The following is a 12351-nucleotide window of genomic DNA, read 5'->3' as shown; positions in this document are numbered from 1 at the left end:
TGGTTCATTATGAAATGATCAGCCCCTAGCCCTGAGTCTGTGACCCTGATTCTGTATTGAGGTACAGCATGAAGTTGGCTGTGAATCATTAGGTCTCCAGGTGTATCATAGAGATAAATGATGAGAGAGGCACTGTCCCCTTGGCATCCATCAGTGTGAGTATCCACACTGGAGGGACAAAAAACTCAGTGGAAGGGTTCGTAGTGAGAAGTGACCTCAAGATAATCCCGAAGATAGACACAAAATGCCAATTTGTACAGTAACTCAGCGGGTCAAGCTGCATCTCTGGAGAAAAGGAAGAAGTGATGTTTCGGGTTGAGACCCGCAATCAAACTGATAGTCAGGGAGGGGGTCACTAGGGGTTTGGGAAGGTACAGACCAAAGCAGAGCCTGCATCGATGAATTAGGAAAGGTGGAGCTCACCATGGTCCATTGTTGGCTGGAGGCGAGGTGATAACGAAGGAATACTAATGGTGAAATTAGCAAGAGGACTAGGGCGGGGGAGGGATTTTAGAGAGAGGGAATGCAAGGGCTGCTTGAAGTTAGAGAAATCAATATTCATGCTGCTGGGTTGTCGAGATAATTCTGATCAGAGTACACTGCTGGAAGCGCTCTGAACTTTAATGTTTATATTGGAAGCTGTTGGAAGTGGTCCAAAGTAAGGGGATCCGGCACTCAGGTAGATACTTGTCTCTGACCAGCTGGAGAGAGCGTGGTCTTCCAGGTCTGCTTTAGTTGACAGATATCACCCATGTGAGACCTAGCAGTGCAACAGATGCTGGTGTTCATGCACCATTACCTTATGCTGAGGAGGCTTCCACTGCCTCACTTAGAAAGCTACACTCTCGTCATCTCCACTCCACAAATTGGCAGCATCTGTGGACAAAACATCAACTCCAAGCTGGTTAAGAATCACTTTTTTTTTCCTTTAATGATTGAGTTATCTTAGCTCGGAACTCAAATTATAGTTAAGTTCCTTAACTTTGCTAAACGAAACAAGTTGTAAAAAAAAGCCTTTTAATTGTAAATAGTGTGATGTTCCTGCAGTGGTTAGAAAGGCAGCTGGGCAATAATATTCTGCAAAACTTGGCAGAGGAAGTATTATAAGACAGCTGCTGTTAATCTAAAGAATGAATGCAATAATGTGACATTTCTCCAGATCCAGGTCTGCCAGCTCTTTAGTCGATGCTTACGTTCTCTCTTTGAGCTGGGAGTGTCCTACTTCTGAGAGCTCAGCTCAACAGAGCTACTAAAGAAACAAAAGGGTACAATTTCACACCTAATCCTACTGAAAAGTCATGTTGGAGAAGGCAAGTGGGGCCAACAATGATCAAGTTAGACTATTCATAACCATCTAAAGAGAATTTCAAAGCAGTCCCATTACATCTGTAGAGACATTAGGAACTACAAAAGCTGGAACCGTGAGCAAAACACAACACTCAGTGGGTCAGCGACATCTGAGGAGGGAATAGACAAACAACGTTTCGGGTCTGGAGAAGTGTTCCATCCTGAAATGTCCACAGATGCTGCCTGACCCGCTTGGTTCCTCCAGCACATTGTGTTTTGCCTTTTTATCTGTGATGTTTTAAAACAGCACTTCCTAATTATAACATTTTCCCTCCAGTTGTCAGCTTTTTGTGTTGTACTCCTCGGAAGGAAGGCATTTGGTCCATAATACCTGCTTTTATGCTGACTCCCACTGTTAGTTTATAACCTTGCAAGTTCCCATTCCATCCTTTTTCTGTGCCTACAATTGCCATTGTCATCATCTTTCCCTATTCACTTTTCCTTTCTCATCACCTCAACATATCGCAGATTAAACATGATTAAAAGTCTTGGTTCAGAGATTCAATTTTGAGCACAGCCACTGATTCAAGTGCCTTTCACCTTTCCTAAGTCTTTTTTCCCCAGAGTTTTTTCTCCAGATGATTTGCATACAACTCAATGCAAAATGTGGCACAAATCAATGCATTTCCATCATACTGCAGTAGAAATAGTACAGGAATGGAGATCTTGTCATATTTAAGAATGCTCATGCATCTAAAAATGAGTTTACCACAACGGAATAAGCATTTGTACCCATTGTCTGGTCCACCTCCAGTAATACAATTTTAAATTACCGAAAATGCTTTCCACAAATATAGAAACATGACTACCAGCAATTTTGATGTACAGAAGCCAGTTCCAATGTAATTTTTAAAAATATACAGAGAAAGCTTTGGAAGTCTGCCAAGTTCACAGTGGAACTGGCTATGAGAAGTACTTTTTTAAAAATTAACCCAAAAGATTGCACAAGGTTGAACAACAAGAACTTAGAACAGTACAGGACAGGGATAGGTCCTTCAGCCCACAATGACCGTGCCGAACATTATGCCGAGTTAAACTAATCTCCACTGCCTGCACATAATCCACATCCCTTCATTTACTGCACATCATGTGCTTATCTAAAAGCCTCCTATCATATATCTGCTGCTACCACCACCCCTGGCAGTGCATTCCAGGCACCCCTCACTCTCTGTGTAAATCAAATTGCCCCATACATTTCCTTTGCCCAAACCGTATTTCCCACTGAGGGAACTATATTATATGCCTGGCATTTTTCCAACGAAGTCCTTATACCAACAGCCAAAATGATGTAATGCCTTTAGTGCTCTCTGGTAGTGTGCAAACTCACATAAAAAGGGACTGGAACATTCCACCTTCAAATTATTGTTGGCCACGAGGTGGAATTCTCCCCTCAGGAAATTGCTGTAACACCAAAACGGAATGACTGAGTATTTAATGTTCTTGAGCTTAACATATGACTCCGTGCTGAGGCAAACCAGACACGACACATCTGCAGAGTACGCTGTGTAGTGAGATTGAAAGGACTTGGGTTTGTACCACACCGGACCTACCTTGCGATGTCCCAAAGAGTTTAGTTTAGTTTAGAGACACTGCCCACTCTTCAGCTCACCGAGTCCACGTCTACCATCGATCACCCTTTCACACCAGTTCTATGCTATCCCACTTTTTCATCCATGACCTACACATTGGGGGTAAATTTACTGAGGCCAATTAACCGACAAACCCAGGATGTGGGTGGAAACAGGAGCACTCAGAGGAAACCCACTCAGTCACAGGGAGAACAACAGCACCCAAGGAAATGATCGTACCTTGGTCTCTGGCGCTGTGAGGCAGTAGCTCTAGTGGCTGTAGCACTGTGCCGCCCTAAGTATTTCTAGGACAACGTGGCCTTTTGTAATATCAAGTGTCAAGAGAATCAAGAATGTTTTATTGTCATATGTCCCAGATATAACAATGAAATTCTTACTTGCAGCAGTTTTCACTTGTAGAACAATATTGTTTCTGTCATGCTGTGGAATGCTATTGGAGCAGAAAATACCGTTGTAATGTAGTCGTCCTGTTGTAACATGCACTGATTCCAAAACTAGAGGGGAGAATTTTAAGCAGGTTCTCAGGGGCAAGTTTTCACTCGGAAGATAATCCTGGAATGAGCTGCCAGAGGAAGCTATAGGAGCAGATACTATTGACTTTTAAAAGGCATTTGAACATGTATAAGGAGAGGAGAGGTTTAGTGGGGGGTATGGGGCAAATGGGACTAGCCAATATGCCAACTCGGTCGGTATGGAACAGCTGGGCTGAGGAGCCCGTTTCTGTGCTGTACAGCTCTGTGACTCTGCCATGCCCCAAGCTGATACTGGGGCTCCAACACAGAATGACCAGTTGAGCAAGACCTGTGGAATTGAGCTCCAGAGGGGCAGCAATTTAAGGGAAGGAGCAGGGAGGATGGAATCACTCGACAAAAGGAGGCCCTTCGAAAAAACAACCACGTTTGTTCCAATCTTTCCCCACAGCTTTTGCAGCATCCCTGCAACCTCTGCAAAGCTGCAACTGGATCTGTTTCTACCACTTGTTCAGCTCATGCATTGGAGATGACACCAAACCTGGAGCGTTGCTAAATGTACGTTTTTCTCTTGCAGCGAGGAATACAAGAAGCTTTACCCCAAACGAGACCTGTTGGCGTTTTCCGTCCACCCTCTCCTGGTGTTCCCCACCCACTACACTGGAGAATCCGGATGGTTCAGTGACACGGAAACCTCCACCATCTGGGATGACGACTTGGTGAAGACGGATTGGAGCGGCTCTCAGAAAACAGTGAAGGCCTCACAGACAAGAACCTCACGTCAGTCCATTGGATCTGCCTCAAGGGACGAACTGTAATCCTCTGCATCAGTGTAAGGTAGGGCAGAAAAAATAGACTTGTTCGCATAAATTCTTCCTCCTTTATTGCCTGAGTAGAAAGTTCCCCTCCTCAACAGGTCAGCGGGTAAATTCAGACCAGTGACAGTCTGCCAGCATCTGCTGCACTGATCCTGAAGGACCATCTGGCTTCACACATCTTGAACCCTACTCCACCAAAGGACCAGAGAGTTTTATGGCATGATGGAAACTTGATTTAACTCGAGTTGAGATAGGAGATGATTCGGTGGACTTGCATAACTCAGAATCATTGCCTCCCCACTGGGGGATCTAATCTGCGCTATTCAATGATCAGCTCCAATGCCAACTAGACCATTTACATCATCAGTCTAGGAAGTGATGACACTGCTGTTGAGGGTTAGACATTTGTCTTCAAATTCAGTCACAGTTGTATCTTCCCATTTGCTGTATCTATTGTGCTTGAGATTGGCTTCACTTTTACTTGTACGGCAAATCTGATCTCTTTGGATAGCATGCAAGCAAAGCTTTTCACTGTACCTCGGCACATGTGACAATAATAAACCTCTACCTAAACCAATTCTGGCCAACCCCTCAGGACTTTGGACCTTTTACAACCTTTGATCTAAAGCTCTTTATGGTCTGGAGAATGTTATGACATAATGAAAACTATGCCCTTTAGTTCTTGATTCCCCTACCATGGGGAAAAAGACTCTGTGCATTCACCATGTCTATTCCCTCATGATTTTATACACCTCTCTAAGATCACTGCTCAGCCTCTGTCACTCCAAGGAATAAAATTCAAGCCCACTCAACCTCTCCCTATAGCTCAGACCCTTGAGTCATGACAACATCCTTGTGAATCGTCTCTACACTGTTTCCAGCTTAATGGCATCCTTCCTATCACACAGTGACCAAAACTATACACAACTGTTTCAATGTTTACTAGGAATCTCCAGAATAATAAAATGGAACCTAATACATGTAAGGGGCCGTTTTTTCACATCCATCAGTAAATTGCTGTGACTCATCTAATGGTCCAATGTACAGAATAGAGAAATATCCCCACCATGAGCTTCATATCACTTGACCCCCCACTCCCCCCGCCTGAGCCAGACGTGCACAGAGCGAATGCAAAGTGTGACTAGATGGAGTAGGAACAGTGAATATACATTTCTGTTTATTGCCCCCTACTCTCTCTCTCCCCCCTCTCCTTCTCATCCTTCCTCTCTGTCACTCTCCATCCCTCTTTCTGTAACGCACATCCATACAGTTGGCCAGTTCAGTCTATCACCCCTCCCTTGTCTCCCTGCCTTTGTTCTCCCTGGCCAGTTCATTGCGTTTCAGGTTCACAGATCAGTCGCCCTCCTGGCCTCTTCCTAGCCACAGAGTGCTGCATTCCCTCAGTGCTTTTTATGTTTGAATGGGTGACGTGAGGTTTGCACCCACTCTGCACATAGTGCATCAAAGTAGTAATCGCTGTGTTTTGTTACGTTGTTGAATAGGAGCTAAAAATGCTTTGAAGGGCTGATATGACCACTCAACCATATTTAAAAAGCCAAATTAAATGTAGTGTTCCTGTAAATATAAAGAAATGTATCTATTCTCAGAAAATGAGTTACTGAGCTATGTTATTTTGAGTAGGTAATGAGGATGCTCCAGCTGTAATCAGTGGGACTGCCTTAAGCTTCCGTGCACACCAGGCAACTTGATCTCCAGTGTTCCCAGGGATCTCTTGGCATGGGGCCTAGACCTTCCCATTCTTAACATATGTTGCAGATGTCGCTCAGACTATAGGTTCATGGCTGAGAAATGCAAAGCACAAGAGTAAATGGGCTGACTGCCTACTGGGTAAAGCTACTCCTCCTGAGAAAGCAATGGATCACTCCACTGGCCTCACACTCCAAAGAGCTGAACACTAACAGAGTGGGGGATGGAGGGAGGGTGAAGAATGTGAACTGGCATTTAGTTGAGCATCTGCAGAGAGGGGAGGAGCATGAACATCAAGGTCGATTATCTTGTCAGAATTTTGGACATTTATAAAGTAGGAAAAACCATCACCATAAATGGCAACATGGTAATAGAAACATAGAAAATAAGTGGAGTAGGCCATTCGGCCCTTTGAGCCAGCACTGCCAATCAATATGATCATGGCTGATCATCCTAAATCAGTTCCCCGTTCCTGCTTTCCTTGATCACCATTTGCCCTAAGAGCTGTATCTAACTCTCTCTTGAAAACATCCAATGAATTGGCCTCCACTGCAATGACCAGACCATGCAATTTGGGTGCTGTCAGCTGTCAAAATTCCCTGCTGTTCATCAAAATTGTGATCTTTTAGTCTTGAGTAAGTCGGTGGGGTGTTAGTTTAACCGTTCATCTTTAAGATGATGCCTCTTGCAGAGCAGCACTCCTTGAATGCAAGGCTGGAGTACCAGCTTTTATTATATTGATTTGTTTAAAATGAAACTTGAACTCACAAGCTGTTTATGAGATTGGGACCAGAGAGCCACAGGGTCTAACCTCTCTGACTATTCCCCACTGGCACTAAAAATGGAAGAGAAAGTCGGTGAGCATGATTATCTTTGATTAGTAAAGGTGTCAGAGGTTATGGGGAGAAGGCAGGAGAATGGGGTTAGGAGGGAGAGATAGATCAGCCATGATTGAATGGCAGAGTAGACGATGGGCCAAATGGCTTAATTCCATGCTTTCTGTACCATCTTCTTCTACAATCCACCTACATACTCTCACATTAAAGCTTTGGGATGTGGGAGGAAACCGGAACACCCGGAAGAAACCCATGCAGTCACAGGGAGAATGTGCAAACTCCAGACAGGCAGTACCCGTGGTCAGGATCGAACCCAGATCTCTGGCACTGTGACGCAACAGCTCTACCAACTACACCACTGTGCCACTCTTATTTCCTTCTCTGAAAGAAAGTAAATCTTATTTTACATTCTCCATTTTCAGAAGGTGAACGTTCTCAGGAAGTTGGTGTTTCGGACCGACAGAACTGCCAAACAATGAACAAAGATCGGCCGGCTGCAATGTTGTGGACTTCTTTCAAAGCTTACCTGCCAGAGGCAGGCCAGACAACTAGACAGAGGAACCTGGACGAGGAGCAAAATGATTCAGTTCCATTTCACACTTCACCTGTGTGTAGTGTGAAGGTAGTACCCACTGCCCAAAAGGCAAAACACTGACTTAAACGCAAAATGATCCCGCTTGTCAACAAGAAACATCAAATATTGTGCAGATAGATGTTTCAACATTTCTGAACCGCAAAAAACAATTTCCGATCTGCTCTTTATTGATATGCTCCCAATATGTAGTCAGCAATGTTAATCATGCTGGTGCTTAAAACAGACCATTTTAGAACTTCCTGCTGGTCCTGTGTTCTCCCACAATGCTGAGAGGCAGCAGGCTGTTTAAGCAAAGAGAGGTTTGATGCTCTAGTTGAGATCACGTGATGGTATACCAGGGAAAGAGGGAAAATGAGCGAAATATCAAGTTGAGGCAGAATGGGCTAAGCAGCTTCCTTCTGTGTTGTATCATTCAATTATTCTGTGAATTTCAGCCAGCAACTCTTTGAAACTCCTCGGTAGGTAAAAAGCAAGGCAAAAATTGCTGGAGATCATAAGGTCATAGGAGCAGAATTAGGCCATTCGGCCAATCAAGTCTACACCATTCAATCATGGCAGATCTATCTCTCCCTTCTAACCCCATTCTCCTGCCTTCTCCCCATAACCCCTGACATCCGTACTAATCAAGAATGTATCTATTGATTTATTCACAAAATGCTGGAGTAACTCAGCAGGTCAGGCAGCATCTCGGGAGAGAAGGAATGGGTGACGTTTGTATCTATGTATCTATGTCTGCTGTAAAAAATATCTATTGACTTGACCTCCACAACCCTCAGTGGCAAAGAATTCCACAGATTCACCACCCTCTGACTAAAAAAATTCCTCCTTTCTGAAGGAACATTCTTTAATTCTGAGGCTATGACCTCTAGTCCTAGATTTTCCCACTAGTGGAAAAATCCTCTCCACATCCACTCTATCCAAGCCTTTCACTATCCGGGAAGATCATACTTCTAAATAAACATGCCCTCACTTCATGGTCTCCCAATGGCTGTCTCCTACTGTGATAGTAATCTGCAGAAACAGGGGTTTGAGGATTATTTGATTGCAGCTGGTGACGACTGGGATGGTGTCACTGTGCAGGCACTGGGAGAGATCAGTTCCTTTATGATCGAGTCACACCAGGCCTACTGGGAGTGTCACTTATAAGATTGCAAAGGAAGCTCATAGGGAATTAACTGCCAATGTGAGACTATTCCAGACTATTGCAAGTCCAGTGGCCCATGGTCTTGATGTTTGAAGAACAAACAACAGAATGATTTACATTCAATAGTGAAAGGCTTGGATAGCGTGGATGTGGAGAGGATGTTCCTACTAGTGGGAGAGTCTAGGACGAGAGATCATAGCCATAGAATTAAAGGACATTCTTTTAGGAAGGAGATGAGATGACATTTCTTTTGTCAGAGGGTGGCGAATCTGTGGAATTCTTTGCTGCCAGAAAGCTGTAGAGGCCAAGTCAGCGGATATTTAAAAAAGAGATGGATTGATTTTTGATTAGTACAGGTGTCAAAGGCTAAGGGGAGAAGGCAGGAGGATGGGGTTACTGATTGAGAATGATCAGCCATGATCACATTGAATGGCGGTGCTGGCTCGAAGGGCCGAATGGCCTCCACCTGCACCTATTGTCTATTGTTAGGAGGGAGAGATAGATCAGCCATGATTGAATAACAGAGTAGACTTGATGGGCTGGATCACCTAATTCTGCTCCTTTCACTTATGATCTTATGATCAAATTCCTAACTCATTTTAGAATATCAAACCAACCTCTATTCACTATCTTTGGTGGGGAGGATGGACAGTTCAAAATGTTTTTTGCTTAAAATGTTTTTACCCAACTTCACAAGTGTTTATTTGCCATATGAAGAGAGCATTAACATTCTTGTTTGCTGCAGCTTTACAGGCACATTAGAGGCAATAATAATGATAAATATACAATAAATTATCGATTAAAGTTAGTGCAAAAACCAAAATACATAGAGCAACCATAGTAGTGCAAAGTATGTAGTGGATCGGTGCTGAGGTAGAGTTGTGGTTAAGGTAGTGCAGAGTGGTTCAAGAATCTGATGGTTGATGGAAAGAATCTGTTCTTAAACCTGGAGCTTGAGGTTCTCAGGCTTCTGTACCCTCTTCCCGACGGTAGCAGCAAAATGAGAGCATGGTCAGGATGCTATGGATCTTTGATGATATTTACTGCCTTCTTGATTCCTGTGGATCACTTCAATGATGAGAAGGACGGTGCCTGTGATGGACCGGGCAATGTCCACCACTTTCTGCAACCCCATCATTCTTCACCGCGATGCATACAGTCAATATACTCTCTACTGCATACCTGTGGAAGTTCAATGGGGTGTTTGCCAACATGCTGAATTGCCTCAAACGTCTGAGGAAGTAGAGGCATTGTTGAGCTTTCTTTGTGATCGCATCAATGTTCTGGGCGAAAACAAATCATCAGAGATGTGTACGCCCAGGAACTTGAACCATACACCTATTTAAATTGGCAGGATGGCAGACATACTCCCCATTGTGTTTTTCTTTTCTCTCCGGAATGTAAAAACAAATGTCTGATCTTTCCAACTAAGTTCACAAAATTGACTTCCCACTATGTCCGTTTGTTTATTTGGTTAAAATTATATGTTTTTCTTTCTGTTGAGAAATACTTGGAGGTTCAAGGCTGAAGTTCTAAGGCAAAACTGTGGAGAAACTGTGGCTCTTTACCATTAATGAGGGCTCATAATGAGAGTTGAGGAGCAGAGGAAGGGTGAGCCTGAAGCACCAGTTCTGGTTGAACCCCTATAGTGAGTGCAGATATGCAGGTTCATAATAGACAAACTCAAGGCTGATGTCAGGAAGACCAACTTTACAGAGCAGAAAAGCTAACAGAATGGACTCTGAGGAACAACACCCAGGGAAAATGTGCTGACAGAAGGACCTGCTAAAATGGACCTGCAGGAACGTGTGTAGCTTTCTCATCAAAGTGAGGTAGAATTGGCAGGAAGTGGCCTCCACCTCTGTGCCTACCTTGTGACTCAAATGCTGGATTCAGCTGTGCCTTTTAGACCTGGAATTGTAACTGGGCAAAGGTTTCTCTGCTCTCACACTACTGGTTGCAATCTTGATCACTCTTTGTCTATCAATAAATGGACAGAAATTCATGTTGCATGTTTTGTTTAAAACAACCAACACACTATGGAGGTAAAGGTTCCAAAGTGGGAGCAGAGAAGCCAAAGCCTACTCTTCTGGTCAAGATATTTTAATAATCAGTAATGCTGTCTTGCAGATCTCTTTGTATACTGCATTTCATTGCAAACATGTAGAAATGTCTGACTTGCATTGGGAGCATTTCCTTAGGATGGATCAATGTTGTACCACAAATTGATATTTTCGTCACCGCTCTTTACACTGTTCAGCTGGTCTGAGTTTTTAAAAAAGATCGTCGTGAATTAAATGTTTGTGTTTTCTTTTTCTCCACCAGCCCCTTTCCTAGATAATAGATGCAGGAAAGAGTGTTACTGTAATTAACAGTGTTATTGTTAATTAACGCAAAAACACATGTCCCTGAGGAATGTTTCTAAGACAAGCTAAAAAATATTCATGAATGAACTCAAGGAACTGCAGATGCTGGAATCATGAACGAAGCACAGAGTGCTGGAGGAACTCAGCCAGTCAGGCAGCAACGGTGGGGGGAATGGGCGGGCAACATTTCGGGTCAGGTCCCTTCATCAATCTAAGCAGGACCAGTTATACCTGAAAATGAAGCGTTAACTAGAGAGGATGGATCACAGGATTCAATGCACAGAAAACAGCTGAAGAACTAGAAATAGACAGATCCACGCGATCTCTCAATCAAATTCTTTGATTGACAAATCTAGCCCTAAATGGTGGTGATCAGTGCCTTTTTTTAAAAGACATAAACGTGCCAGTTCGTATATCAATTAAAAATTAAGCTACATTTCCAACAATATTTTTCCATCAATATATTCCCCCCTCCTCTTCTGTTTTGATATTGTGACCAATCAACTTCCTAATTTAATAACGTAATAACTAAAGATAGTATAAAATCAACAAGTTAAAATTAAACATATTGTTAAAATGACAGAAGATTCCAGATTTTATCCAAGTTAAGTCAAAAGCAATTACCCAATTTTGTTCTTTGTTGTTGATGTCCCTGGAGTGAACGTGGATTAACACATCTTTTTGTGATAAAATTGATAATTAAAAATTGAAGAGCATAAGCTAAAAAAGTGAAAATTTGTTGTTTAACATTTTAGAAGTAACCGTCACAAAAATAGCACTGGCGGTGGACAAATATATACGTAACAGCAGGCAGAGGTTCCAAAAACAACCCCAATCTTCAAGGTTGGTTGGCCCAGAATATGCCTGAAAAATAAGGCTGAACCTCATCCAAATTAGAGTGTGAGCCAATATCTGATTTGTTCTTCAGATAAACATTAAGATTAAATCACACTGCCCGTTGTCACTACTGATTGAATGGTTTAGTGAGGTCCTTGGATTGGCCCCAATAGTCACCAACGGTGCTGGCAGAGCGCAGGGGAGACGATCAAACTTGATTAGATGGTTGAAGATGATGAAAATGTAAGAGAATTATGTGATGGGTGTGGAGGCTGGTGGGGTGAAAGGTGAGGACCAGGGCAACTCTATCCTTGTTCTGTCCAGTGGGAGGGGAAAAATGAACAGAACTATGGAACACAGAGGAGGCGTAGCTGCGGGATCCATCTATGATAGCAGGGGGATACTGCATTTCCTAAAGAAAGAGGACATCTTGGGAGATGTGGCAGAGATGCAGAAATTAAAAGTAGGGGATAACATCTTTACAAGAGGCAGAATGGGAGGAGGTGTAGTCCAGATAACTGGGAGTTGATGGGTTTATGGTCGATGACAGACAATAGTCTGCCCTCTGTGATGGAGACCAGAGAAATCAAAAGGGGAGAGATGTGTCAGAGATAGTTCAAGACATCTCTCTTCCCTTTCTGG

General features: G+C 43.2%; 1 protein-coding gene across 2 annotated transcripts in view; it reads left to right on the top strand.

Moving 5' to 3' along the window:
- cercam (cerebral endothelial cell adhesion molecule) overlaps positions 1-10898 on the top strand; it is a 62529-nt gene extending 51631 nt beyond the window's left edge. For both annotated transcript variants that reach the window (XM_078425969.1, XM_078425970.1), the window contains 2 exons: positions 3984-4243; positions 7190-10898. In XM_078425969.1, the coding sequence (XP_078282095.1) occupies positions 3984-4224 (241 nt within the window). In that variant the 3' untranslated portion in view covers positions 4225-4243; positions 7190-10898. The remainder of the gene's footprint in view (positions 1-3983; positions 4244-7189) is intronic.
- Positions 10899-12351: the final 1453 nt, after the last annotated feature.

Source organism: Rhinoraja longicauda, chromosome 31, assembly GCF_053455715.1.
Source record: "Rhinoraja longicauda isolate Sanriku21f chromosome 31, sRhiLon1.1, whole genome shotgun sequence".
NCBI classification, from domain to species: Eukaryota; Metazoa; Chordata; class Chondrichthyes; order Rajiformes; family Arhynchobatidae; genus Rhinoraja; species Rhinoraja longicauda.
This window is presented reverse-complemented; position numbering and strand designations above follow the sequence as displayed.